Raw genomic sequence first — 26,639 nt, 5'->3', positions numbered from 1 at the left:
TCGATTTTACAGTACTTTCAGCAAAATATTTCCACGTCAGGACACACATATATATATATATATATATATATATATAATTCAATTCGTCTCGCGTGCTCTCCAAATATGAGGCGAAGCAAAAAAATATAGAAACTTAATTTAATATATATATATATATATATATAAAATCACGACGATAATAATAACAATACAAATAGTCTTACACGAAAACCTGGATCAAGCAGGAATCGCCGGATGAGAGAGGAAGCACTATATACAATATTCCACGACCCTCTCTATCTCTCTCTCTCTTTCTCGGTAAAAACTTCTCCGACCTTTCGCGAGAAATCCACACACGTCGAACTAGTGATCCGACAATTGCATACGACAAAGTCACTCGAGGAACATTGAATATCCACAGATAGGATACGTCCGAAAGATAGAAGAGATTCTGATGACTCGACGTCAGGTAAAGGTGGATCCAGATCAAGGGAGCTTACATCTGCGAACGAGTTCGAAAAATGAGTGTGGACGGCGCCGTGAGTATGAACGAGGAATGAAAATTAGCGAACGTGTTCGATCTCGTGCTGGTACATCAAAGAAAATATTCCTTTGCGCTTATCGCATTCATTCTGTCTGTATAGGTGAGCCCAGATCAAGCGAACAAACCCGAACGACGCAAACGAACAATTAGTCCAGATAAACAGAAATATTGAACATTCCTGATGGGAATATTTTACTAAAAATATCATGAAAATTTGCTGAAATGTATTTGAAAATCTCCCTTACTGACCCCATTTCATCATTATTTTATTAATATTTTCTTGAAAAATTACATCGATATTTCAGTAATTTTTCTTTAAAAAGTCACACAGTTTTCAGTATTATTCAGTGAATCTTATGATATCTGATATTTCAAAATATTTTTACTATTTTTAAATCGTATACTTTCTCCATATTTCACAGTATTACATTGCATCTTATAAAGAAAATTACGATTCATTTATATATATATATATATATATATATATATAGTAATTCGTCAATAACTTTTATCTTATTCTTTACCGATTTCATAGTACTTTCAGCAAAATATTTCCATGAAGGGTAGCATGCAAAAATATTTAATGTATATTTGTATATAAACAGTAGTTGTTTTATTCCTCAAAAAAGTCACGCGTCTACTTACGGATTAATACGATAGACTTGGTCTACAATAGTGAGTTTAAGGCTCCTGTATCCTCGCTTTGGCGGTCCTCATTTGATGACATCAGAAGCGAGAAACCGCACGAATACCGCGATATATTTTAATATACGATTTCTCGCATCGACGTCATCAAAGGAGGACAACAATAGCGACAACAATAATGAAGACCTTAACAGGCTGACCAATCACAACCGATTATTCCCCTCGCATTCGACTGTGATTGATCAATTTCTCAAGGCAGACGCACATCTGCCAAAACACCTGTCGCAGACCGGGACTAATTGAAAGGGATGCTCCGCAAAGCAGAAGAAGCAAAACTATAATCGCAAGTGCAACGCTCGTACTAACTTTCTCGGACTTGTTCACATTCTTTCTTCGTTTGTTCGCACGGTTTGGACCGCTCTTCGTATAAATCAACATTAACTCGCTCGTGTTCGTTCGCCCGGTCCGGATCCACCTTAAGAATCCTCGACACCGCGGTTTACATAACTCCCAAGCGCTTCGCCCACGTTCCTCATCCTCACTCCTTGTTCTTCGTGTGCAGGCGCATGTGCTTCTTCAGGTTGTCCAGCCGGTTGCAGCGCCGGTCGCAGTAGTCGCATTTGTACGGCATCAGGTTGCTGTGCACGACCACGTGGCCGTTGAGGTGGCTGATCTGCTTGAAACGCTTGCCGCATATGGTGCAGGCGTAGGGTCGCTCGTTCATGTGCGCGGACGAGATGTGCGTCTGCAGATTGGTCTTGCGCACGAAGGTGGCCTTGCAGACGTCGCACTCGAAGGGCCGTACGTTCGCGTGTATCGCCAGGTGCGACTTCAGTACGTTCTTGTGCTTGAAGTTCTTCTCGCAGAGGTGGCATTGGAACGGCCGCTCGTCGTTGTGCACCTTCTTGTGCACCGACAAGTGGGCCAGCTGTTTGAACATCTTGGCGCAGATCTCGCACTGGTAGGTGCGCCCGTCCTCGTGGGCGGCGCTCACGTGCCGGCGCAGCGTGTCCGCCAAGGTGTAACGCTTGCCGCAGATCTTGCAGCAATACGGCCGCTCGTTGGTGTGCGTGAGCAGGTGCCCGTTGAGGTTGCGCTTCTCGAGGAACCGGGCGCCGCACACGTCGCACTGGTAGGGCTTCTCGCCGTTGTGCACGTACATGTGCTTCTTCAGCGAGTTCGACAGGCTGAAGCGCTTGGAGCAGACGGTGCATTGGAAGCGGCGCTCGCCGGTGTGCACCAGCATGTGCGACTTCACGTGGCCGGCCTGCTTGAAGCGCTTGCCGCAGACCTTGCAGTCGAACTGCCGCTCCTGGGTGTGCGTGAATATGTGCCGCTCCAGCACGCTCTTCGTCGTGAAGACCTTCTTGCAGCAGTCGCACTCGAACAGCCGGTAGACGTCGCGCATCTTCGGCGCGTCGCCGCGGTGCGAGTGCGTGTGCTGCTTCAGCGTCTCCAGGGAGTCGAACTTGACGCCGCAGACGGTGCATTGGAAGGAGCGGTAGTCGTGGTGCGTGAGCGAGTGCTGGCTCAGGTGGCCGAGCTGCTTGAAGCTCTTGTTGCACACCTCGCACACGTACGGCCGCTCGTTCGTGTGCGACCGCATGTGCCTCTCCAGCACGCTCGGGAAGCTGAACTTCTGCTTGCAGTAGGTGCACTGCAGGGTGCACGGCATCTTGGAGACGCGGCTGTCCGCGGGCAGCTTCCGCCGACCGCCCGAGTTCTTCACGGTCTTGCCGTCCCCGACGGCGTCCGACGCGTCGCGATCTTCGCCGGAAGCCGCGTCGGCCGCCTCGCGCGACGCTCGGATCTCCTTCTTCTCCTCGTCCCGCACGTTCCTCAGGTGCGTTGACGCGTTGACGTAGCTCCTGGTGCTCCGACGAACGACACAGTCTTCCTCGTTTAACTTATCCTGCCCGTGCGACTGCTTCACGTGCTTGTCGTACAGCCTCGGCACGCTGAACGTTTTACCGCACTGCTTGCATCGCAACACTCGCCCCGCTTTGTGAGTCCTCATGTGGTTCTTCAGATGACCCAGTTTCATGTATTGCTTCTGGCAATACTTGCATTTCAGAGACTGAGCGTCCACGGCTCTCGACTCGTCCTTCGCGTCTGTCTCGTCAGCGCGCGTCGCTCGCGTGTTGTTCGCGAGAGCCTCGTTCTTGACACCGACGAAGCTGAAGTCGTTGCTTCCCGTAGCCTTGTCTCGATCCTGCCTGCTCTGCGTGTTCTCGTTCTCCTCGTCCTGCTGCAATATTGAAAGTCGGAGTAGTGGTTAGTCCGAGTATCTGGTAACGTTATTTCAGGCCTGTATTAATTCAGTGGTCGCCGCACACCATGGAAACCTTTTCCCTCACCGTAGGCCGCGTCTTATCGTTATTCATTGGATATCGCTCGATGTAATTGTAGTACAAACGTATCTAATCGTAAGTTTCTAAGAAGTATTGTTTAATCACGCTTATCCATATTTGCCGATATTACCAAAGTACAAATACAATCACATAAGTATGTGGAAACTTGCATGTAATCATAATTTCCATAAAGTTTGTTTTTACACTTAAAGATTATTATTTTATAGTTCTTGTTTTTTGTATCCATTATTGAAACAACCGAAATTGTCGACGTTATGTTTCATAAAATTTAATAAAGTATCAAAAACGCACACAAACACACATTATAAATGTATGTTTTCATCATGAAATTAATTTTCCACCTTTCCTCTTAGCTTTTGCAAAATTTCCGCTAAAAGTGCGGTTGTCGAAATTGAAGGAGAACCGAACATTTCATTTTTTTCGCTTTCGGTCGGTCAATAACGACTATTAATTACGAGTCTCCGACACTACCGTAATACAATGATCTGTTATTTTTTTTTTCTCTTTCTTACCGTTGCACGTACATTAATATCGTCCGACGTGTCCTGCGCGTCTCCTGTCGTTGCGATCGCACCTTCGTCTTCCCTGCTCGACGAACGTTCGATCCACTCTTCCTCCGCCCACAGACTCTCCGTACCTGTCTTTGTGGCGACGTCGTGAAAACTGTCGAGCATATTTCGTCTGAACAACAAGTCGCACGGAATTTTGCCGTTCTTACAGCAGTAAGTCGTGTTGTGAAGGATCTGCACGAAGTTCAGTCCTTCGCGCCACGTCCTGCTCGGGTGTTCTCTCACCCAGGATTCGAGCGAGCTCTTAAAGTCCCTGCGCCTAACTTCACACTTAGGCGTGTCCCCGTGCAATATGAGGTAATCGTTCCACAGAGTGCGTAGCTCATGTACAACTTGTTCAGCAAACTTACGTCCATTGCCGCTCTGTAGCACCCGCGGTGCCCCTACGATCGCCAATACGTCTAACAATTTCGCGGCGACCTCTTTCGCCGTGTCGCTGCGCAGAGCTTTCAGTACGACGAACTTGGATTGCTGATCTTCGTAAATGAAGAAGTACTTGTAGCCGGACGTTGGGTCCGTCGGCATCTCCACCACGTCAACGCAGCCTCTGCTACACAATCTGCCGGGGACCTCGGTCAGTATTTTGGGAGATTCATTTTGACAGTCTGTTTGAGCAGGCTGAAAATGAATGCATGGATTCATATCATTGGTCCGCATTCACTTTTATCGATAAAAGTGTCTCTAAAAGTGGCTTAAAAACAATCTGGATTGGCTGAGAAGCCATATTTAAGATATTTTTCCATGTGAGTTGAGAATATGGACTATAGTCATTAGATTTAATCTGATAAACTTTCTAAGTTTATTTCTTCCTTTTAATATAAATACTTAAAATAAACTATTAGGATTTAAAATAAAATATTAGGAATGGGATAAAATTGTAGATTGAATACTTACTGTTATTGGCATATCTGAACAGTCATTTTGTTGCTTGGCTTCCTTGTTCTCCTTAGATGAAACTTCATGTAGACGTACAATATTTTGTACAGATGGTGTGACGTTCAAAGTATTTTCAAGAAATTCTGATTCCTGCTTTATGAACACAAAATTGCGCTGATTTCGATCTCCTGGCAATAGATGGTCCAAGGAATTGTGCATGTACGTGCTCTGCGGCATCCACTCCAAGCTCAACGGCATTTCTTTATTCATTCTTATTTTTGTCATGTGCTGTATCCAATTCTCCTTGCTTGTTCTGACTGCTAGCTAATATTTCCTATAATGGCAGTTAATGACTTTAAACATTGATTTTATTTAAAATAAATTTTTTACAAAGCTTCATGTAGATATCTCTGTTTTATTGAAGGGAAAACAGAAGTTAGTGCAGTCGGTGTTAAAATACTTTATAAAAAATAACGAGACCTCTCTTCATAGAATTTAAGAATTGCTTTTATCTTGAATAATCTCCACAATGGCTACACATCTACTACAACGATATTTCATTTTTAACGGGATATATCGAGCCGGCATAACGAAGTTATCAGTCGGTTTTGAGTGAAATTATTAACCTAAAAAATGTCATATAAAAATTGAATGACTTACATCGGTTCTTAATCCTCATCTCTGTTTGATAAATTATGTAAAATACATCGGCACCGGTATCACGCATTGCCCGTTCATTTTTCCCGTTTAGCCCCAATAAATAAATCACAACGATTCAATCGTGTCCAAACTGAAATGACAACTTTCCACCATTGTCGAGTACGTTTCACGATAGGCGTCGGTGAAAGTCGTCGAGTTGTACTACTTGAAGAAGTGTGACTGACTTTATGGCAGCTGCAGTGGCAGATACTTTGGCTGCGTTCTCTTTGGGTGCTCACGCGCTATAAATCCTGGTCTACAATAATCAATCTACAATAAATAGGTTCCACTTAACGTTCGCAACGATCGCAAGCATTCTTCTTCCGTCTTGATTTAACATTCAAGGGAAACAAGGATAGCATGATACTCGCGATCGTTGCGAGCGTTAAGTGAACGCACCTAATAAAAGATAATTATAAATGATTATCATTGTTAATCTATGACAAATACTTTGTACAAAAATAATAACTCTTTCTTTTACTTTTATTTAATGATTTTCTTTCAAAATATTGCAGATCGAGAAAGTCTCGCCGCAACGAGACGACCGGTTGCCGCGCGCCAGGCGAGGCAGTCTCGCGAGCTGAATTTCTCGTCGCCGTAATTCGCGATGTAAACCGCGGGGCGGTGCGCCGCTCGGTTGGTCCGCCCGCGAGCGAATTCGTTCGCGGCGACTATATTAGGGCGCTCGGCAGAAGCGACCGCTTTAGTTGACCATAGCACACCGGTTGATTACGTGGTGATCATACGCCTGTTGCTTACATTTGGTTTTTTGAAATTCTTTAAACTTGTTTTGTACGGCCCCCGTAATTTGGAGTCGTGGTTTGACTTTTTTACATGCTTTGGTGTTTTTCTTTGAATTTTGTATGGATGTATTTTGAGGAGAGTGGTTTTTTTTTTTACCCTTTTTATGTTCCTTGTGATGGTGGTGAGATTTTGTAGTTCCGGAATATAAATTCGTGGCCGCGCGCGTTATTGGGATCCTCCGACGATCTCACCGATTAAGTCGGTGTCGAGATAATTGTTTTTTGTTTCAGTAGTTTCACTTTTTTTTTTTTTATATTTCCAACAGCTCCTTGTGAAGCCTTTGGAGATCTTTGAGTATCATTAAGTTATCCAGAAAGTTATTGCAGTTTTTAAACTTCAAATACAGATATTTCAATTCAAAGTAAATTTTATTCATCGAAATAAGAACCATTAGAATCTACACATTTTTGCCAACGAAAGACGAGTGTATTTATTCCTGTAACATAAAATTCTGGATTTCTGGAAGCGACGAACTCTTCGAAGGCGTTTTGAACAGCGGCTTCGTTGTTGAAGGTTTTCTTCTGCAAGAAGTTGTCGAGATGCTTGAAGAAGTGGTAGTTGGTTGGCAAGAGGTCCGGTGAACATGGTGGATAAATCAAAGTTTCATATCCCAGCTGGTTCAACTTCTGCAACGTTAGTTGTGTGACGTGTGTTCGAGCATTGTCATGCAGGAGAATTGGGCCTTTCCTATTGACCAATGCCGGACGCATAAGTGCCAGTTTCTGGTGCATTTTGTTGATTTCTTGACAATACTTTTCTGCTGTGATGGTTTTGTTCGGACTCAAAAAGCTGTAATGGATTATCCCGGCTGACCACCACCAAACAGTCAGCATGGTCTTCTTTTGATGCAGTTTCGGTTTCGAAAAGTGTTGGGACGTTTCATTACGATCTGACCATTGCGCAGACCTTCGACGATTGTCGTACAAGATCCATTTTTCATCACACGTTATAATGCGATCAAGAAACGGATCATTTTGGTTACGCAAAATCAATGAAAAACACACTTCCAAACGACGATTTTGGTGTTTTTCGCTCAATTCATGTAGTACCCATTTGTCGAGGTTTTCTGTCATTCCAATTCGCTCCAGATGATCAGAAATAGTTGATTTGCTCACGCCAAGTTCTTTCGCAAGTTCTTGAATCGTTGTGTGCGGATCTATTTCAATTAACATCTTCAAGTGATTGTCGTCAATGGTCATTGGTCGTCCAGAGCGCCTTTCATTTTCAAGGCTCTCATCTCCATCACGAAATCTTCGGAACCACCATTGCACTGTACGTTCGTTAGCGACTCCTGGTCCAAATGCATCATTTATACTGCGAGCCACTTCAGCTGCTTTACGACCTTTTTTGAATTCGTACAAGAAAATCGCCCGAATTTGCTTCTTTTCCAGTTTTAATTCATTAATCTAAATAAAACAAATTAAATATTAAAAACACAATTATTATTATCAAAATGTAGAGCGTATGTACTTTAAAATGGTATATAATATAGACACAAAGGAAAAACAACTTTATTTGAAAACAAAGCGTCAAGTCTCAAAGAATGAAAACCGCAATAACTTTCTGGACAACCTAATATTTAACAAATCTTTTTTCACTATTGTTATATTGAACCTAACCATCTTATACATTGCTAGCCAGGCATATAATTGTTTTTTGTCTGTAGTTACACTTTTTTTCTTTAATATCTCAACAGCTTTTGTAAAGCCAGATCTTTTGGTATTACTATGTGATATGACGCTTGTAATGAGATGTTTATTTTCACAATCAAATTTTTTTTACTTTGTAATGTATTATTTCATTTTTCTGCTTTCCATACTTATAATGTCAAATTAAGTCAAAGGAAGGAAACCCATTGTACGAAATTCACGTAACAAGCATTGCCTCTAATCTTTCAATTTTCTTTTTATAACGATATAGCTGTGCTCTCAATCGATCAATTATTTTATCCTCGTCGCATGACTTCTTCATTACTAGTATGGCTTCAGCTAACGTCTTGGATGACGTTTTCTAATTTTTTAAATTTAATATCGCCTGCATGGCGCAGTGCTAAAATAGATACCTTTTCGTATAGGTTTTTGAATTTTGGTGATTCGCCATGTTCCTTGTCATATATTCCTGTACAGGACAATCGTTTTATTAAAGGAGTCTCCTCTTCACATATGCTTCCCAAATTTTCTGACTCGTCATCACCTGTGTAGCATACTCTTTGTTTTGAAGAAGTCTCATGAATATTCTCCATATATATACTTCCCAATTTCTCTGATTTGATATTATCTATATAGAAAACTATTTCTTTAGAAGAAGTCTCATAAATTATGTCTTCACCTAGATCAACAGTTTTCATTTCTATGAATGGTATATCAGATGATATGATATTCTTTATATCAGCCATGCTAAAAACAATATTTTTAATGTATAATTATATAATGAAATAATAGATTTACAAGATTCAAACATATTTTATCATATATGAAATATTGCTGTTAGTACCTTTCTGTCAATGGTTTTGGAAATATTGTTGGCACAGAGTTTGGTTTCAACCGAGTAATATTTGAAGTGATTACAACGCAATCTTCAGCAAAATGTCGATTGCATATACGGCTATATTTTGAAATCGTTGCTATATATTCTTTACTGTGACCTGAGTTAATAAGTGCTTCTATCCATTTTCCTTTAAGAATTGGGTCTGCTGGAAATCTATTTAGTAATACCAGTCAAATTAAAACACAAATATTGATTTTACATTGTAACATGTTACAATAAAAAAAAATTTAATATGTCTAATGAAACAAATTTTAATAATTATTTTCCAATATAGAAAACTTTTTCGAAATGTATAGGAATTTTTTGATCAGAAACAAATAAATTTATAACTTACCCAAACAATGTTAAGAGTTTTTTCTTTGCTCTATACTTTCTCACTTTTGTTTTTTTATATTTACTCGATTTGCAACCTTGTACAAAACAACACTTGACCATTGTACTATTTATTTAGTAACTTGTACTATTTATTTAGTAACTAGTAATTAATAAAAACTAACAATTGCAAATACAGTGCTGTTACATGCAAGCTGACGATGGCTACGTTCAGCGAACACAACGGTTTCTCAACTGCTCTTCCGATATGCACTTTAGAGTAAGTGTTCACCGATAGTAAACCGATCAATAAATGTTCTGTTCTGTTTCTCAATTATGGCAGGCACAGTTCGACGGTTTAGTCTCCTTTATCATCAACTAAGGTTAATATGATAAATAAAGTTACTTGCACTCCATCGAGGTGGAACATTTATCTAAAAATATGCGGCTCGCAAAAAACAAAGACCTCACAGGCGCGCGCGCTAAGCACGTCCGGACTACTCGACTATTCCCACGAGATTGCGATCAATAAACAATTTTCTAAATGATCTTTGGCCTGTTCTTTACAGCTGCACTGTTGGTGCAGTAAGTTATAGCTTCTGCTCATAGGATGCGGCAACGCTTGCTGTGTGGCGGAAGTTCACGCGGTAGCCAATCAACATGCCAACATATATATATATATATATATATTTATTATATATATATATAATATATATATTTATATATATTTATATTTATTTATACACACACATGTGCTAAAATATATTTTATTTTTTTATTGGTGGAGACGTCAATCCGACACATGTGTATTATATTCAAAATACATGCAGAGAGAGAGAGAGAAAAATACATATTCCCGCACCGTTGTTGCGAGACAGAACTTCTCTCTCACCTTGACTATTTAAGGCAAGTTCTATTTAACGCTCGCAACGATTGTGAACGTACCTATAGTAGTATTAAACCAGCAGCACCCGATGTTTGTTTCGTGCTGGATTGTTTGCTGAATGGAAATACTGCGTTTTGATTGGTGTGCTGTCATCCATTTTTGAAAATGCACCAATCATAACGCAGTATTTCTATCTAGCAGGCAATCCAGCACGAAATAAACATCGTGTGCCGCTGGCTTTACGTATGTGCCTTTAAGGTTGTCTTTAGCTATAACAGAAAAGAAGACGTGCATATCGGAACGCAACTATAGTCGGGATAGATATAAATGGCAGCTGGAAACCTGCGACGCAGTGAAGAGATTCACTCTGTGAATTAAATTCTATATTTTTATAATTGTTTTATCGTTCCCCAAATTGTTGATATGTCGCAAACATTGGAAGATGCACTGATCGCTGCTCGTAGAGCTGTACAGTTTGACGGGAATAGTCAATATAAACAAGCTTTATATTATTATAATATCGCTATTAAACTTCTTACTAGGTTACAATTAGACGATACGTACGTGCAGAAGCTTTCAGACTATCGCGAAAGGATTTCATTAATACAGCGTCTCGGTAAGTCGCATAATAATACGTAGATCTTGTATAAACAATCTAACAAAAGATTCTGACATATTTAGTCAATGAAGAGGAGCAGAACAGTCATAAGACAGAACCTTCACGTCATGAATTACAAAGATGTAAATTTCTCATCAGTCAAGCATTAGATGCAGATGAAGCGGGTTTAAAAGACATTGCAGTGAAATTATATACAGATGCTGCTGAACTTGGTCTTAGTACAGTATGTGTAATTCTGCTGATAGCTGTTAGGTATTTCTCAAGTTGATTTCTATTTAATTTATACATAATTTATACATATATTACAGAAAACTAGCGATGCTGAACTAAAAGCAAAATTAACAGATCTAGTTAGAGTCGCCGTTGAGCGGGCTGAGTCTTTGAAAGGAATCAAAAGTCCAGTTGAGGATGATAAGGTTATTACAAGTCTTGCCAAACTACCACCTGTACCAGAAACCAGTTTCCCAGACACTATACCACCGGTAAATGCATCAGCTGCCCCAACTAGTAAGTGTGAAGGAAGGAAAACACGAAGCTATGATGTATTTATACATCTGTTTGATTAAATTTTAGTGAGGAACGTTAACAAGCCTCAGCTTCATCGTGGAAGCAGTGCTCATCTTAAAGTCAGTGGTGGAACTAGTAGCTATACTGAAGAAGAGAAGAAAGTACTGTTCCATAGTTCTCATATTAACGACAATGAATTTGTACCATTTATGCATATTGATCTTACTGAAAAATTCCGATATGCTATTCCATTTACCGACAAAGATGGGTTATTAGAACTAGCACCGAAACAAAAGCTTGACTTCGCTAGATGGTGCCGACCGGAGGAACTATATTCTGAACCAAAAATAGTCATTGGTCATCATGTAGATTACTACAGCATAAAACAAACGGTTAGTAATACACATTTAAGGAAGTAGGCAATGTTTAATGGTTTCATATTTTTTTCAGGTGATCTCTGACTGTTCCTTTGTCGCTTCACTCGCTGTGAGTGCTCAATATGAGAAGAAGTTTGGGCGAAGACTCATAACGTCCATTATTTATCCTAAAAATAAAAACAAGGAGCCTATATACAATCCATTCGGTAATTACAGTTTATTTGTTTTAAAGAACTTTAACACATTCTCTATGTTATACTCAATAAGTGCTCGCATTAAATTACACGGAAGAGGTATATCTTGTACTAGCATTTTTTATCTATTTTTATCTATTTTATCTATATTTTCATTTGGGCTTTATTTTTCACACTGATGCAACTTGAAATATTTGCACTCGATGGCTTTATTTTTTCTCACATTGAGATCGTATAGCTGTGAAATATACTGGAAAATTACTTATCGGGGACTCGAATTTTTTACATAAATACGAAAAAACATATACGCATATTTAATTATTTATTATATATTAGAAATGATAAACATATAATGTCAGGAAAATACATGGTGAAACTACACATCAATGGTGTTCCACGCAAAGTAATAATAGATGACCTTTTGCCTGTAAGCCGATACAACCAATTACTCTGTTCCTACTCTAGCAATCGTGGGGAGCTATGGATTTCTTTACTTGAGAAGGCTTATATGAAAGTAATGGGTGGTTACGATTTTCCTGGATCGAATAGTGTGAGCTTATATTTCCTTACAGCATTAAATCATCGCTCTAAATTGTGGATTTTTCTTATTGATATTTTCTGTCGTTTAATATGTGTTTGTTCCTACAGAATATAGATTTACACGCCTTAACTGGCTGGATTCCTGAGAGATGGGCAATAAGGCCAAGTGACGCGGATTTTAATAAAGACAATCTATTTGATACGTTATTATTACGACTTCATAAAGGAGACGTGCTAGTCACTGTAGCCACGGGAGAGTTATCGGATTCGGATGCGGACCGCACGGGTCTCGTACCGAGTCATGCGTATGCCGTCCATGATGTGAGAAAGATTAATGTGAGCAAGATAGATTTACCCCCTTTTAACATTTATATATTTCAAACGTTTTCTAATATTACAAGCAGTTCTATTCAGCTTATAAGCAAAAGTAAGAATTTAACATTCTTATTGTTTTTTAAAAAATATATATATATATGTATGTATGTATGTATGTATGTATGTATGTATGTATGTATGTATTAGGGAGAAAGATTACTACAATTAAAAAACCCATGGTCTCACTTGCGATGGAGGGGCAATTATTCCGAGCTCGATATGAAACATTGGACTCAGGATTTGAAGGAAGCATTAAATTATGATCCGGAATCTGCTTCGGAATTTGACAACGGTGTTTTTTGGATTGATTATGATAGTATATGTCGATTCTTCGACGTGTTTTACTTAAACTGGAATCCGGGATTGTTCAGCCATACTTACTGCATACACCAGTATGTAACTTCTTCTTTAATTAATTCAACTATGTATCATAGGTCATTGCCTCCTTGCTTTATGGTAATACTCCAAATAATTGTTCTTGCAGAATGTGGAGAGCTGGTATCGGTCCTGCAAAGGATGCGTACAATATTGGCGATAACCCGCAGTTCTCATTAGAAATACAAGGAAAAGGATCAGGTGCTATCTGGGTACTTCTTACAAGACATATTACAGATATAGCCGACTTTCGACAGAATCAGGAATACATCACTGTTCTGATATATCGTAACAAAGGGAAAAGGGTTTACTATCCGCGTAAGTACACATCAGTCTGTTCTAATATTCAATATTATATTATACATCTTTAACCATCGTTAGAGTGAATTATATATCGTGAAAAATTGTCTAGATGACCCGCCACCGTATATTGACGGTGTGAGAATAAACAGCCCACATTACTTGTGCAAGATCAAATTGGGAGAGCAAAGCGATCCCAAATATACTTTAGTCATATCTCAGTACGAAAAAACGAATACAATATTTTATACACTTCGTGTGTACGGCACGTGTCCATTTTCGCTGCAGAAAATACCACAATTCTACAAATACGAAGAAGAGGTGTGTATCATTTGCACGGATGTCTGAGATTTTCAGATGACAAAATCTACATATTAATACCGGATTTTTCGTCCTCTCAGGTCACTGGTCAATGGAAGGGTGCCACAGCAGGAGGATGTGGCAATCATCCGACATACATGGGAAATCCACGATATCAATTAGTACTTGAAAGCGCGCATAATAACAACTATGTATTAATTATTCTGAAAGGACCTAAACAGTATCAAATAGGCTTTGACATCAACACCGTCGTGCTGAACGATACGAACGCAGCGACTGCATTTAAGACAAAAAGTTCTGGACCATTCAGGTTTCTACTTTTGTATTTGAATCGTTTCATTTTTAACGGTTATTTCTCGCACAGAGAATTCGCGCACATTCTCGCGACTGTTCTGCAATTTATCCTTATCTCTGTTCGCAGATCTGGCTTTGTGTATTTAGAGCTGGAGGATATACCAGCAGGAACGTATCATATTATTCCCTCTACATATATGCCTGGTCAAGAAGGACCGTTCTTTTTGATTTGCAAATCTTCTTGCAATTTGCAGCTTCAACTTCTTTCGACGAATTAAAAAATGTGTAAATAGCTGATCGCAGTTTCCCTTATAATTGTTTACGTTTGTAGTCGTACGTTTTTATGCGTTATATCTGCCTCTGATATAAATTTAACCGAATACTATTTATTCGATATATGTTTCGAAGAAAATGCTTTTCTCTCATCTTATTTTATATCTGATTGAAAAAAATATCGAGCATTTGCAACGTAATAAAAATACCAATTATTTTATAATTATAAACTGAATTACTAATATATATATATATATATATATATATATCGTACACGCATATATATATATATATATATATATATATATATATATATATGCGTGTACGATATATTTTATATATTAGGTGCGCAACTAAGTTCTCGCTGTTTTTTTTTATGAAAATATAACTTTATTGTGAAAAAATGGTTACAAATGAATCATTCAAAGTATTGCCCATCGCTAGCTACAACTTTTTCCCATCTTTCTACCAGATCTCGAATACCGTTACGGTAAAAGCGTTTGTCTTATGAGGTTACCCACGAATCAAGCCATTTTTTGATGTCTTCATATGAGCGGAACTGCTGATGAGCCAGACCATGTGCCATCGAACGGAACAAGTAATAATCGGACGGCGCAATATCTGGGGAATATGGCGGGTGGGGTAGGACTTCCCATTTGAGCGTTTCCAAGTAGGTTTTAACGGGTTTGGCGACATGAGGCCGAGCGTTGTCATGCAGTAGAATCACTTTGTCGTGTCTCTGCTCGTATTGTAGTAAGTTCCTTGCTTTTGAATCATTCCCAACGCATGCAGTCGCTTGGAAATGGCTTGGCGGGTAACTCCTAATGCTGAAGCAAGCTGTTCTTGCGTTTGGCATGGATCCTTATTGAGCAATGTCTCCAATTCAGCGTCTTCGAAGGTTTTTGGCCTTCCTTCACGCGGACGGTCGTCAACATCGAAATCACCGTCTTTGAAGCGACGGAACCAATCACGGCACGTTGTTTCACTTAGAGCAGCATCTCAGTAAACTTTTTGGAGCTCTCGATGAGCTTCAGCCGCCGTTTTCTTCGAATGAAATAAGAAAATCAACACTTCCCGCAAATGACGATTATTTGGCACAAAATCAGACATTTTCACACAACCAAAAGTATATGACGCCAAAACAAAATCACTAACGTGTCAAAGTGGTTTGTTTACAATATGTCTAAGCTTGCTTCATGATGTTTTGGATATGTCAAAATCGACCAACACTTACTGCTGGAGCCATCTATTCACAAACAGCGGGAACTTAGTTGCGCACCTAATATTTAACAACTCTAAATATTTAGAAAAGTGATCAAGAAGAACCGGCTATACAGCAGTTTTATATTGAAAAAGTATAAATGATGAGAAACTAGACATCTTTCAGTTGTATTATCATCAAGAATTGTAAGACTAAGCTAATGGACGTTAACGTATTCATTTACAACTGATTGCTTGGAAGCAATATTCTACAACGATGTTACACATTCAGACGTTTTAATTCGTACATAAAACCACTGTTTCGGAAACATATACAAGGCACTACTATCCGAGATTTTAACGGAAGTTAATTATGATAAACATACTTAAAATATGAAGTCGATTGCGAAAGATTTTTCAGCGCAATGTGCTATACTGCAGTTCGAAGAAATGTTACAACATATTCAATTAAAAATACTTCCAGTTGCATGTAAGCAAAAGTTAACTTGGCAATTAAGTTACACTTTATGTTAACGGAAGTTGTTATAGTTATTTCGAGCTAAATAATAGCTAAGTAAAACTTATATATCATAAAATTTTTGACATCCTTATAAGTATAAAATTCGCTACACATGTAATGTGTTATCTTGATTTTCTTGTCCGTTTTACATAATGCAAATCTTACTTCATATACACGCATTTTGTACCATTTTATAGGTTGATTTTTTCTGTTGTGCTAAAGAGGAGACTATTTTGATTTTTACACTGTTAATATTTGATACAATATGTACATAAAAATGTTGATTTATACAAGGTATGAGTAGTATATAAAATATATATTGTTAGTCATACATATTACTGAATCACTGTAAAACAGAGGAGAAGGTAGTAACTCACACAATATAGTTCCACTTTCTATACACACACACACGCGCGCGCGCGCGCGCGCACGCACGCACACACACACACACACACACACACACACACACACACACACACACACACACACACACACACACACACACACACACACACACACACACACACACACACATTTTGTATAATATATTAATGATTTTGTCAAATTATAATTTTCTTATAGTGGTTCTTTGTAACTTTAATTTATTTTGCCAAATTAGACTTATACCGTGGAAAGATGTGTCGTTTCATTCATTCATGCATTCATTCATTTCCTGTCCTCTCTCTCTTTCTCTCTCCCTCTCTCGTCCTTTCATGCGCTATAAAGAAAGATACAAGTTAAACTTAAACGACAAAGAAATCTTAAAAGACAGTGAAGCGGAGAAAAAGTTATATCGTATCGGTTATTGTATACAGAATTAAACAAATGTTTCTCAAAAGTTGAAAATAAAAGATAAGTAAGTAATAGTAATGAGTAAGTAACTTATATCCTTTCAAACACGCATGAAAGATGAACAAACTACTATCTTCCTAGTAATGTTTATTGTAGTACCAACTTGTATTATTACAAAAATAGATTATAAAATGCGCTGATGTTAATATATGATGCGTTATACTATTAAAAGGTTCAGCAAATATATCGAATAAAAAGAAGCTTACGAGTTATGACATTCATAAAGTTAATTAGAAAGAGTTGAGCGTTTATACAAAGATATGTGAGAGTGTGTAAAATGACTCACTATGTAAAAAATAAATATGCGCGAGCTATATTATTCACTGGATATTATCGTTCCTCAAAAAAGGTTAATAATAAAAGACGCGATCCTGCGATTAATAATACTTATTACAACATTGAGACGGATCAGTTTGTGTATATTTTGATCAATATACGTGTATTTAGTAGAGTGTACGTAAAACAGTTATACGTTATGTTTTCAAAATAATGTACTTATTGAAGCAATCTCCATAATTTATATATATACGCATTATCGAGTGGTTTACTAACGTCTTTAAGCGAACTACTACTTGAAAATGATTAAAAGACATTTTCCTTCCTTCGGTATAAAATTTCCTACTAGAGATCGGCTATTTTAAATATCGTAAAATGAAGAAGGCTCAATATGCTTTCACATAACTTTTTGATTCATATTTCTTATGAGTATAAAGAATAGCTGCTCATGCAATTCGCTCTGCCAATATTGTGAAGATTGTACTTCGCTGTGTGTGCTTTTAATTAGCGTTTGTATGATTCTCTCTTTGTATAAGACGGACAAGTTTCTGCACGATTCATCGTACAAATCGAGCGATTTCTACCGCGATTCGATTGTTAATGATAATTTCCTCGACAAATTTGGCGTCCATTAGCGCACGACGCAATTTCACTGGAGTATTTCTGCTGGATACATAACTCAGTCTATCAGCAAATTTTTTCGTTATGTAATAATACCATCTCCAAATCTATTCGGACCTGCCATTCACAGTTAATGCAGCGATAACTAGATATCTAGTATGTTCAATTCACGTAACTTTTTAGCGTTTTTTTCTTATGTCTCGTTTATATCGTGCAATATTTCTTTTTATATTTTATATTTATATTATTGCATCTAAATTTTTCACTCATCGTTATTTTCGCACTTGTACTTCGACTTTGTGATGTAAATATATTATTTTCTGCATTAAGAGGATGCCATACTTGAAACTTCACTGACGGAATACTAATTTTTTTCTGCAAAGTTTACGTTTCACTGGTTGCACAGAATTATAAATACTTTTATACAGCGAAAGTACGTGCAAAAATGAATTGAAGCAATTGAAAATCTTAAGATTGGCACTTCTAGCTGTCAGTTAGCGTAAATATTTATTACCTGATACAGAAATCTTGCAGATTGTATGTACCGAATGTGCCAATGCTTTAATCAGGACAATTTCAAAGAACACCTTTATACCTTTGACAATCAAATTTAGAGATTTAAAAAGATATGAAAAATTTGCAGAAAAAACTTCATACATTTTGGTTAGATTTTCTGTTAGATATGATAAAACAGAGTACATATTCATCGTATTCACATTTATATCACACTCACATTCACGTAAAATATATGTATAAGAAATACAACAAGAATAGTGTGATCATGTCAGTGTTACGTGACGTAACATTTCGAGGACCGCTTCTACGTTATCGACACTTATCAAGTTCATCATCAACGACTATGGCATCCTCTTAATTAATATTATATTCTTTCTCTCTCATTAATTAATCTTACATGATTCTGTCGCTGATTTTAATGTAATCCATTTGCCTATTTCTAAGTATATTTGTTGAAACAAATACATCAAAAGCGACATCATAATTATTCAATACAAAGATACAATTTGACGCGGATGTTCATTTCGTTTTACCGAAACTCTTTTATTATCCGATATATCTAACGTTTTAAAGAGTTTCAAATAAGTGCGAGACGAGTATCCGCGTCAAATTTTGCGCTAAAAATATGGCGCATTTAAATTATCTAAAAAAAAAAAAATTTAATGTAAAATATAATTCAATATTTACATTGTACAAATGGCAGTTATTATGTCAATATAGCAATTAACGCGACATAATAGCAAGTTTTTAACATAATATATCAAAAGTTTAATCATTATAAATTATTGTTTGAAATAAAGCTGAGTTTGCATTATCTAAGGCGCGCTTGAATTTGTATAAATATGTTACATCTGATCATCAATTTCCTTGATTTCATTCTCTTATATATGCAACTTGTACGCAGATCTGATTTTCTATTACATAAATTTAATGCTAATGTATCATATAGTACATTGCCTCTTTTGCTTCGTGGATATTCGCCAGAAAAGAATATGATTTAAAATATCATAAAGTACAAATTGTGTACATGCATGACATAACAAGCAAGATCACGCGTCACCATTGGACAATATTTCGTAGAGAGAAATGGAAATGGACGCTAGAATTCTAAAATTGATCTTCTGTGCATGATTAAATTGAAGAAGAAAGGATTCTTTTAACACACGAGAACGGTGAACGAGAATCGGACGTCAGTTTTACATACCAATGTGAAAGATGTATATATATATATTTTTTTTACACAGTAAATATCCATTTTACTATAAGAGAAATATACTATATATATTAAATTATATATATATATATATATATATATATGTTATTGTCAAAGTATAAAACTACCTTCTAGTGGCATTACGCTTGACGCAAGATGTGAGAAAAGAAATGATATAATTACAATGCTGCCCTCATTTTGAATCTTCATTTTCACCTACTGAACTCCGGAAGTGGCTTCGCTATCCCTTCGTTGTAAGCCTTGTGGACCGCCTCGCACACAAATCTATATTGACTCTGAAAAACATTCGGATTTAAATGTAAAACGATTCCCTACATTATCCGAATAAAAAACACGACGAGGTGAAGACCGGCAACTTACAGCATTTTGTATCATCATTGCCCTCTGGTCTCTCATAGAGCGTACGATGTCTAATGGATACACCGGTTGATTAGCCTCGATTAGACACAAAGCGGTCTCCATCAGCACTAACACACCGGTACGTCCTATTCCAGCTGAACAATGTACAACCGCAGGTTCGACTATTCCAGTACGAGCTGCCCTAACGCGCTCCGTGAACGTGGTGAATTGTCGCCAATCGCTGGGCACTCCGTGATCGGGCCAGCCGCAATATTGCATATGCGTTATATCTCTTTCCTCGCCGGTCTGCAGAGACACGAATGTACACCCGTCAAAAACGAATAAAAAACGACAAAGATGTGTATTTTCTATCTCGATCGCCGGATATTATGCATTTGCGTACGAAGAAACAAGTTGCATGCTCGTGATATCGCGAATCATTACTCACGTTAACGTCGCGTAGTATAAATTCTCTAAAAATAAACGTGTCCTCGACGTTTTCCGCGGTCGACGTGAGCGTGAGACTCCTCAACGTAAGGGTCTCGTTATACGCCGGCCAGTATTGATGACATTTCGCGCGACCGCGTTCCACCAAAGTGGTCAGCATGACGACCAGCGTACTGCCAGCTTCTAAAACCATCTGCCAGAAATCTGCAACGGTGGAAGACAAGGGACCTTGCGTGGCGATGTACCTGTTGATAATGCCCGAACCTGGTATCTCCATGTTCACGTAATTGGCATTAATATAATCTCCGTTTGCGGATCCCATCAGAATTACTCGAGTAACGTCATCTACAACAATGTATATGTCTGTCGTATAAAAATAATAATAATATTCATTGGCAATAAAAGTATCCTTTGGCTCCACATAGATAATACATTTAAATAAACTTACATAAAAGAAGAAGAAACATTTCATTTTTGACAATATTTTCGTAATTAAAAAATTATATATAGGAAAAAAGGCAATGAGTAAATAAATAATAAATAAATAAATGGACAATAAATAAATTATACAATTACATAAATAAATTAATGAATTAATGAATGAATATAAATAAATTATATAAATAAATACATATCAGTTATCTTTCTATATTATTTGCCGTATATTTTCACCTCTCTCTCTCTCTCTCTCTCTCTCTCTCTCTCTCTCTCTGTCTCTTTCTTTATGTCTCTACAAATTCTTCTTACGCAATTTAGTTTGATTCATTCTCCTGTACACGGAAAAAGCTGGTACTTACATGGCGATATATCCCGATAACGATTTTTCGGTTGATTCTCCGGCTTCTTGGATTCGAGTGACGTGAGCTCCGGGTTTTTCCTGTATAACTGTTCATACTGCGCGATAAGAGCACCGCTCGCTAGGCCATCCGCAAGCAGTAACATAGACTGTGCTAACGCATCGGATCCAATAGCGGCGTGAGGCGCATCAGGCACATATCTTGCGGTTCGTCACGACAGATTAGACTTAGAAAATTTATAAATCCTAGTTTCAAGTATATTACATATGCACGATATATGATACTACCTATAAGGTGGCTCTTCTTCAGATGTCTCATCGGTACCAGCCAATGCATTGTATAGCGCGTTGGGTCTAACAGTTAATGTGAGTTCACCGGGTCCGCAGTCGCGCGACTGCCGTATTAAATTGACCACGTGCTCGTGCAGTAAACCGCTCACATCAATCCCGTTGATGTAGACAACCTGCACAGTCATTGTCTTATAAAGTGTTGAGAGAGCCTCAAACAAGTACCAAACGCAACCTACCGATATTCAAGATACAGCGATGCCCTGATACAAGTCCAGGCTTTAGTGTTTCGTTGTGGTTGAACCAGCTTGATTTAACGTTCTACACATTCAACGAAAATACTTACTTGATCTCCTTCGTTCAGTTTAGGGAAACAACGATCGGCGGGCGTGTTTGGAGCCACTCGCGACACCAAGATCGGCATGTCCAGATCTAATCCACCTTTAACGTTGAATCCAAAACGACCCTGTTCGTCCGGTGTCAAAGATATGGTTACTAAGCCGTCTTCTAATATCTGAAGCAATGAAAAGAGCTCGTAGAACGCCTTCGCTTCGTCATTTATGGGTTAGGAAGATTCATGTTATCCGAAATACACCAACACACATACTTGCGGAGCTGGTGAACTGGTAGGCTCGCTGTAGTCCGGTAGATCATAGATATTTCTTTCGGCGGTCGTATCGTCATCCGCGTAACTGAACACTCGAGATCCTAACGCCGGCGAGAACGCCCCACCTTGCGTGTAGCTTCCTGTTATTTCTTCCCTCAAAGATAAAAAACCACCTTCACTATAAGAGGAGATAAATGAAACTGAAGATGCTAAGTGAAAATATAGACATCAATTTAAAAGATAATATATATTCTCTATCGCTATATTAATGTGTAAAGGTAAATATGATATGTGCAACTAACTCGTCACTTTGATTTCCTTCACCCCACGCTTGACGAGGTTCGCGAGCGCCGAGAGATTGAACTTTATTGTCGTAAGATCGCGGCGGTCTTCCAGGAGGTATCGTTAACTTGCCTTTTTCCTCGGTAACGGATGCTGTCGTAATAGTATGAGCTATTTTCTTGCTAGGTGATCTAAGCGTTGAAAAATGCTTTGTAAGAAAGAGCCATATATATATATATATATATATATATATATATATATATATATATATGTGCAAATAACAAATAAAATATATATTCTCTTGATAATAGTAGAACTCGGCTACTTTTAATTACCGTATAAATGTTCTTTCCACGCGTGCTCTGTGTTTTCCGTCTTCGACCGTTTGATATTCCGTCCGTCCTGAATATGTAAACCTACTGCTTAAAGTGAGGGGAAACCGTTTCGGTCGCATTTTTGGACTGTGAAGCCTAAAGAAAGTGTGATGTTCGACGCAAGCTTTCCATAAATTTTTCGAACTGCGATAAGTTTGCATGTTGAAGCCCAGTAGTGTATCGTAATTTTCAGACTGCAAGGATGAACGTATTAATTCACGTATTCCAAAATTAACAAAGGAAAATCGCGTATTAAACTTGTGATCGATCGACAATCGGACTTACCTGCTCTCGTCGAAGCTGTATAAAAAATTGCTTCCTTTTAAAGGAGATTTTAACTATTTTTGACCATGAAAATACGTTGATTTTTATGCCATTCTGAAACACAACCAGCCCGATGGACGTGACACCCAACTGTATCTCTTTGTTTGTTGAATCCTAAGAGAGAAACAAAATATCCGTTTATTGCCATTGCTCTTACTTATCATGAAAATAGCGTTCGATTTTGCGCGATATGTACCCTAGCTTTATGTAACTCCACTCCATACATGTCTAAACGTTTGGCGTGATCTAAGAAGTTAAATTCTGCATCAGCTGGTAACTGTCCTCTAAAGAAAAATTTTTGTTGTTGTTATTAAAAATAAGTAAAATTTATAACGAATAAGTTTCATGCATAGATGATCAAACATATACAAACTTGTGTAGTTTGTGTAATTCCGATATCTTTTTTTCCATTTCTTCAGTTTGCCCGGGTATCAATTGCAATTGCGAAAGATATCCTGGCCCATGTTCCTCAGGATGATAATCTCCTAATTCCGCTACATACACATAAATAAGAGATACAACGAATCAAATGCCGACACATGCATATATGATTCTACATACAAGAATATATAATTATTAAGTTCATTTTGAAACTTACATTGAACGGTATAACTTGCGATTAAACAAGCTGTACTGGGTGGTAATTGGAGTTTCCCTTGAAGAATATCTCTTCGTATTTGCAAATAAAATTGATATCGGGTATATTCTTCTTGAAGTTTACTAGGATCAGATACATAAAACTTTACTCTGAAAAAGAAGTGCCCACCTAAAACGAATAAACATATATATATATATATAATGTTTATACTTGTACAGTTAAATTTAATTATTAACATATTTATTTTTCATATAATATCCAATTTTATTTATTTTTTTTTTTTTAAGGAAATACGATCTTTACCCTTACTTCGTATTTGCTTTTTCACAGATTTAGACGGATCTAGCCATCTCTGAAAATGATCATATTAAAAATTAATACATATATTGCTGTTTTTATAGATATTTTTGAAGTTCTGCTGAAGGTTTCGATGTTATTAATATGTTTTATTATTATTTAAAATACGTTACCATCATATCAGATGTAGGAATGGTTGTACTAACTCCATTTTCAGCATATTGTAAACCAAAGTAATCCTTTTCAATGAGTTCTAAATGTTGAAATACCAAGTCTAGTAGAACTTGTCCTTTAGCTCGTTTCTGCAATATATACATTTATTTTTTCGTCAAATATAATAATTATATCCACAAGGAGATATTGTACAGCTGCAATATTGTATTGTATAAGTATTGTACACAGACTTACATCTAATTGAAACGTGTGCTGTGTGTCATCTAGAAAAGTAACGGTAGCTGACAAAGATTTTAACCTGCGATTTCTCGCTAATTCAGCGCCACGAACGTGGTAGCTCCCGCTGGAGCCACTCAACGCTCTGCGTGATACACTCTCGATCATTTCAAATATACGAAGGCGTGTCAACCACCTTCTCGACACCACCTCTCTGCTATGCTGACCACCTGTGTCGAGAATTAGATAGATAATTACTTAATATATTTTGATTTGATAAATCAAATAATATGTTAATAATCAAATATATAAGACAATGTATAAAATTATGCTCCACTTGTCTCTTTGTTTTATAAGCCCATGTAAAAATGCAGAATAGTATAATTATAATAATAAAATCTAAAGTATTATGCTGGAATTATTATATTGAGGAGTTGTATATATATATAGATATTTGCAAAGTTACTGAATAATTAATTTAAAAATAATCAATAAAATAGCACACAGTAGTTTTATAAACCCATACACATATCTTGGTAAAATATTTAAAAATATGTACACACATTGTTATTGTATTAAAGTAAGCAATAAATGCTGCTAATTGTTAGTAATAAAAAGAATTTACAAAAGCACTTTCTTCTATTTACATTTAAATTATTCTCAAACAACATATTTTTTCAAATGACAAAGTTACGTATGTTAAAATATATATTATTATTCAGTCATACAACACTACTTCTCAGCTGCATTTTCCAAGTATCCTGTATGCTTTTATCTTTTCTCTCCTTTCTTCCTGAATATAAATTGTGCATCTCATATATCAAGTATCCTGTATGCTTTTATCTTTTCTCTCCTTTCTTCCTGAATATAAATTGTGCATCTCATATATCAAGTATCGAATATAAAAATGCAGCTGAAAAGAAAACTTCCTTGTCAGTCATAACAGTTTTACATTACTCAACACTTGAAGCCAAAAATAGAGAGAAATATAATTACACTCTAAAGACGTCATCAAAAACAAGTTTACCAAGATTTCAGGTCAATAATCCATGAACACGAGTTACATAATCAAATTGCCATCTACTGTGTGCCAGAATAATGTAGAATGAAACATTCTGAAAATAATTTACACGGAAGAAAGAACAGGACAGCAATTGACCACCACCGTAACCTAATTCTGTATCTTTTTTTTCTACAATCAACATGTTGAGAAAACATATTTGCGCAACTACTACAAATTATAGAAAGTACAACAGAACCAATTAATGTGACAGTAAACATCGATACCCCAAGAACAATGTTGTACCTTTAGCATGCAAATTCATTCATTGCGAGGCATACAAGTTCATGTATTATATTTAATTACAGTAAGAATACCCTCGAGTAATTTAACTTAGGATAATGACATAAAGGGGACATTACTGGCTAGATGTGTACTTACATTCATGATACGATCCATACGTTTTATTAGTGGTTTCTGTAAAACCTTACATAGGCAGGATTCGATAAACCATGTCAAGCGTACATACGACTCCTGGAATCGTTTCTTCCTAAAAGCAGCACTGAGTTCCCGGACGAAATATGGTTCTGGCTCTTTCTCATAATTCCGAATGTGCGGAGACGGCCCGCACAAAGTCGAACATTATTTCGGAGCGTCAAAGCACAACGGCCAGCAGCATTTCCTCTCAGCGTTTAATCGCACTAACACCTCGCCGACAAATTTCTAATCCTACATCACTTTCAGCTCCACTTCCTTCACTCTTACCAACGCGCGCGGCAACGTCGAATTACATAGCATTCGGCCCGAGTAGACAGTGGCGTTAATCAATCACGAGCATTTCGCGATCCCAAGAGCATGTAAAAATATACGTACGTTATATACACGATATCTATTCGAGGGCGCCAAGGTACATATATATTATATGTATATCCGTCGTGTGCACGTGGAAAGGAGTGAAACGATGCGCGAGAAACGACCGAGTTTTTGCAGGTTTTGTTGCGCGGAACGAGGAAGCTAATCGGCTTCGTGCTCCCGATTACGCGAAAGACATTTGTCGCCTAGTAGAAAACGCTACGTGTGTGTGTGTGTGTGTGTAAAATGTGTACGCACACATACGCACACGTATACCCACGTAAAGTCACACGCGTGACGTATGTATGAGTACCGAGAAGGAGATCAGCCGTGCAATAAAAATGCTAGTTCAAGGGTACAAAAAACCGTCTCACCGACTAGAGCGCGCTGCAGTCGGCGGTGTTTTCACAATAGTAAC

The 26,639-nt window shown here is 37.7% G+C and overlaps 4 protein-coding genes across 12 annotated transcripts; 1 reads left to right on the top strand and 3 right to left on the bottom strand.

Annotated features, from left to right (window-relative positions):
* Window positions 1-1,000: 1,000 nt before the first annotated feature.
* Window positions 1,001-5,825, bottom strand: LOC106741607 (zinc finger protein 665-like). Of its 3 annotated transcripts, none has more exons than XM_014613783.1 (4): window positions 5,646-5,825; window positions 5,004-5,319; window positions 4,053-4,727; window positions 1,001-3,416 (listed from the first exon to the last, which is right to left on the bottom strand). In XM_014613783.1, the coding sequence occupies exons 2-4, from the start codon at window positions 5,268-5,270 to the stop codon at window positions 1,707-1,709; spliced, it is 2,652 nt and encodes an 883-aa protein (XP_014469269.1). In that variant the 5' UTR covers window positions 5,271-5,319; window positions 5,646-5,825; the 3' UTR covers window positions 1,001-1,706. The 3 variants fall into 3 exon arrangements, with proteins under 3 accessions (XP_014469269.1, XP_014469270.1, XP_014469271.1); XM_014613784.1 differs by having other exon boundaries at window positions 4,065-4,727; XM_014613785.1 differs by having other exon boundaries at window positions 1,001-3,413; window positions 4,065-4,727.
* Window positions 5,826-6,350: 525 nt separating this feature from the next.
* Window positions 6,351-10,011, bottom strand: LOC106741687 (histone-lysine N-methyltransferase SETMAR-like). Of its 2 annotated transcripts, XM_014613937.1 has the most exons (5): window positions 9,370-10,010; window positions 8,982-9,188; window positions 8,817-8,884; window positions 8,551-8,681; window positions 6,351-7,894 (listed from the first exon to the last, which is right to left on the bottom strand). In XM_014613937.1, exons 1-5 carry the CDS (start codon window positions 9,468-9,470, stop codon window positions 6,857-6,859), a joined length of 1,545 nt encoding a protein of 514 aa, XP_014469423.1. In that variant the 5' UTR covers window positions 9,471-10,010; the 3' UTR covers window positions 6,351-6,856. The 2 variants fall into 2 exon arrangements, with proteins under 2 accessions (XP_014469423.1, XP_014469422.1); XM_014613936.1 differs by having other exon boundaries at window positions 8,551-8,884; window positions 9,370-10,011.
* A 510-nt stretch (window positions 10,012-10,521) lies between these two features.
* On the top strand, window positions 10,522-14,637 carry LOC106741685 (calpain-7-like). The gene is made up of 12 exons (XM_014613934.1): window positions 10,522-10,849; window positions 10,915-11,075; window positions 11,161-11,359; window positions 11,426-11,751; window positions 11,810-11,942; window positions 12,290-12,480; window positions 12,579-12,806; window positions 12,993-13,237; window positions 13,330-13,538; window positions 13,633-13,841; window positions 13,922-14,151; window positions 14,263-14,637. The coding sequence occupies exons 1-12, from the start codon at window positions 10,657-10,659 to the stop codon at window positions 14,411-14,413; spliced, it is 2,475 nt and encodes an 824-aa protein (XP_014469420.1). The 5' UTR covers window positions 10,522-10,656; the 3' UTR covers window positions 14,414-14,637.
* Window positions 14,638-16,663: 2,026 nt separating this feature from the next.
* Window positions 16,664-26,538, bottom strand: LOC106741657 (tyrosine-protein phosphatase non-receptor type 4). Of its 6 annotated transcripts, none has more exons than XM_014613881.1 (18): window positions 25,811-26,538; window positions 25,366-25,484; window positions 24,388-24,599; window positions 24,153-24,281; window positions 23,986-24,034; window positions 23,683-23,850; window positions 23,458-23,578; window positions 23,281-23,368; window positions 23,046-23,198; window positions 22,722-22,954; window positions 22,407-22,577; window positions 22,105-22,282; window positions 21,844-22,011; window positions 21,498-21,673; window positions 21,211-21,410; window positions 20,415-20,758; window positions 19,988-20,272; window positions 16,664-19,902 (listed from the first exon to the last, which is right to left on the bottom strand). In XM_014613881.1, exons 2-18 carry the CDS (start codon window positions 25,379-25,381, stop codon window positions 19,819-19,821), a joined length of 2,775 nt encoding a protein of 924 aa, XP_014469367.1. In that variant the 5' UTR covers window positions 25,382-25,484; window positions 25,811-26,538; the 3' UTR covers window positions 16,664-19,818. The 6 variants fall into 6 exon arrangements, with proteins under 6 accessions (XP_014469367.1, XP_014469370.1, XP_014469369.1 ...); XM_014613884.1 differs by having other exon boundaries at window positions 19,811-19,902; window positions 22,105-22,258; XM_014613883.1 differs by having other exon boundaries at window positions 19,811-19,902; window positions 23,992-24,034.
* Window positions 26,539-26,639: the final 101 nt, after the last annotated feature.

This window comes from Dinoponera quadriceps, unplaced genomic scaffold (assembly GCF_001313825.1).
Source record: "Dinoponera quadriceps isolate SergipeBrazil2010 unplaced genomic scaffold, ASM131382v1 scaffold586, whole genome shotgun sequence".
NCBI classification, from domain to species: domain Eukaryota; kingdom Metazoa; phylum Arthropoda; class Insecta; order Hymenoptera; family Formicidae; genus Dinoponera; species Dinoponera quadriceps.
The sequence above is the reverse complement of the archived record's forward strand: the minus strand, read 5'-3'. Positions and strand labels throughout refer to the sequence as shown.

What these genes read in the sequence shown, in the direction of transcription:
- LOC106741607 (XM_014613783.1), bottom strand. Translation starts at nt 5,270, where the DNA reads ATGACAAAAATAAGAATGAATAAAGAAATGCCGTTGAGCTTGGAGTGG. An exon ending in GTTCAGATATGCCAATAACA is followed by an intron (nt 4,728 to 5,003) that starts GTAAGTATTCAA and finishes ATTCATTTTCAG; the next exon opens with CCTGCTCAAACAGACTGTCA. An exon ending in ATATTAATGTACGTGCAACG is followed by an intron (nt 3,417 to 4,052) that starts GTAAGAAAGAGA and finishes TCAATATTGCAG; the next exon opens with CAGGACGAGGAGAACGAGAA.
- LOC106741687 (XM_014613936.1), bottom strand. Translation starts at nt 9,470, where the DNA reads ATGGTCAAGTGTTGTTTTGTACAAGGTTGCAAATCGAGTAAATATAAA. An exon ending in AAACTCTTAACATTGTTTGG is followed by an intron (nt 9,189 to 9,369) that starts GTAAGTTATAAA and finishes ATTACTAAATAG; the next exon opens with ATTTCCAGCAGACCCAATTC. An exon ending in CCAAAACCATTGACAGAAAG is followed by an intron (nt 8,885 to 8,981) that starts GTACTAACAGCA and finishes TATTGTTTTTAG; the next exon opens with CATGGCTGATATAAAGAATA.
- LOC106741685 (XM_014613934.1), top strand. Translation starts at nt 10,657, where the DNA reads ATGTCGCAAACATTGGAAGATGCACTGATCGCTGCTCGTAGAGCTGTA. An exon ending in CTGAACTTGGTCTTAGTACA is followed by an intron (nt 11,076 to 11,160) that starts GTATGTGTAATT and finishes CATATATTACAG; the next exon opens with AAAACTAGCGATGCTGAACT. An exon ending in ACTACAGCATAAAACAAACG is followed by an intron (nt 11,752 to 11,809) that starts GTTAGTAATACA and finishes TATTTTTTTCAG; the next exon opens with GTGATCTCTGACTGTTCCTT.
- LOC106741657 (XM_014613881.1), bottom strand. An exon ending in AGCACACGTTTCAATTAGAT is followed by an intron (nt 24,282 to 24,387) that starts GTAAGTCTGTGT and finishes TATATATTGCAG; the next exon opens with AAACGAGCTAAAGGACAAGT. An exon ending in TTATACTACGCGACGTTAAC is followed by an intron (nt 20,273 to 20,414) that starts GTGAGTAATGAT and finishes GTGTCTCTGCAG; the next exon opens with ACCGGCGAGGAAAGAGATAT.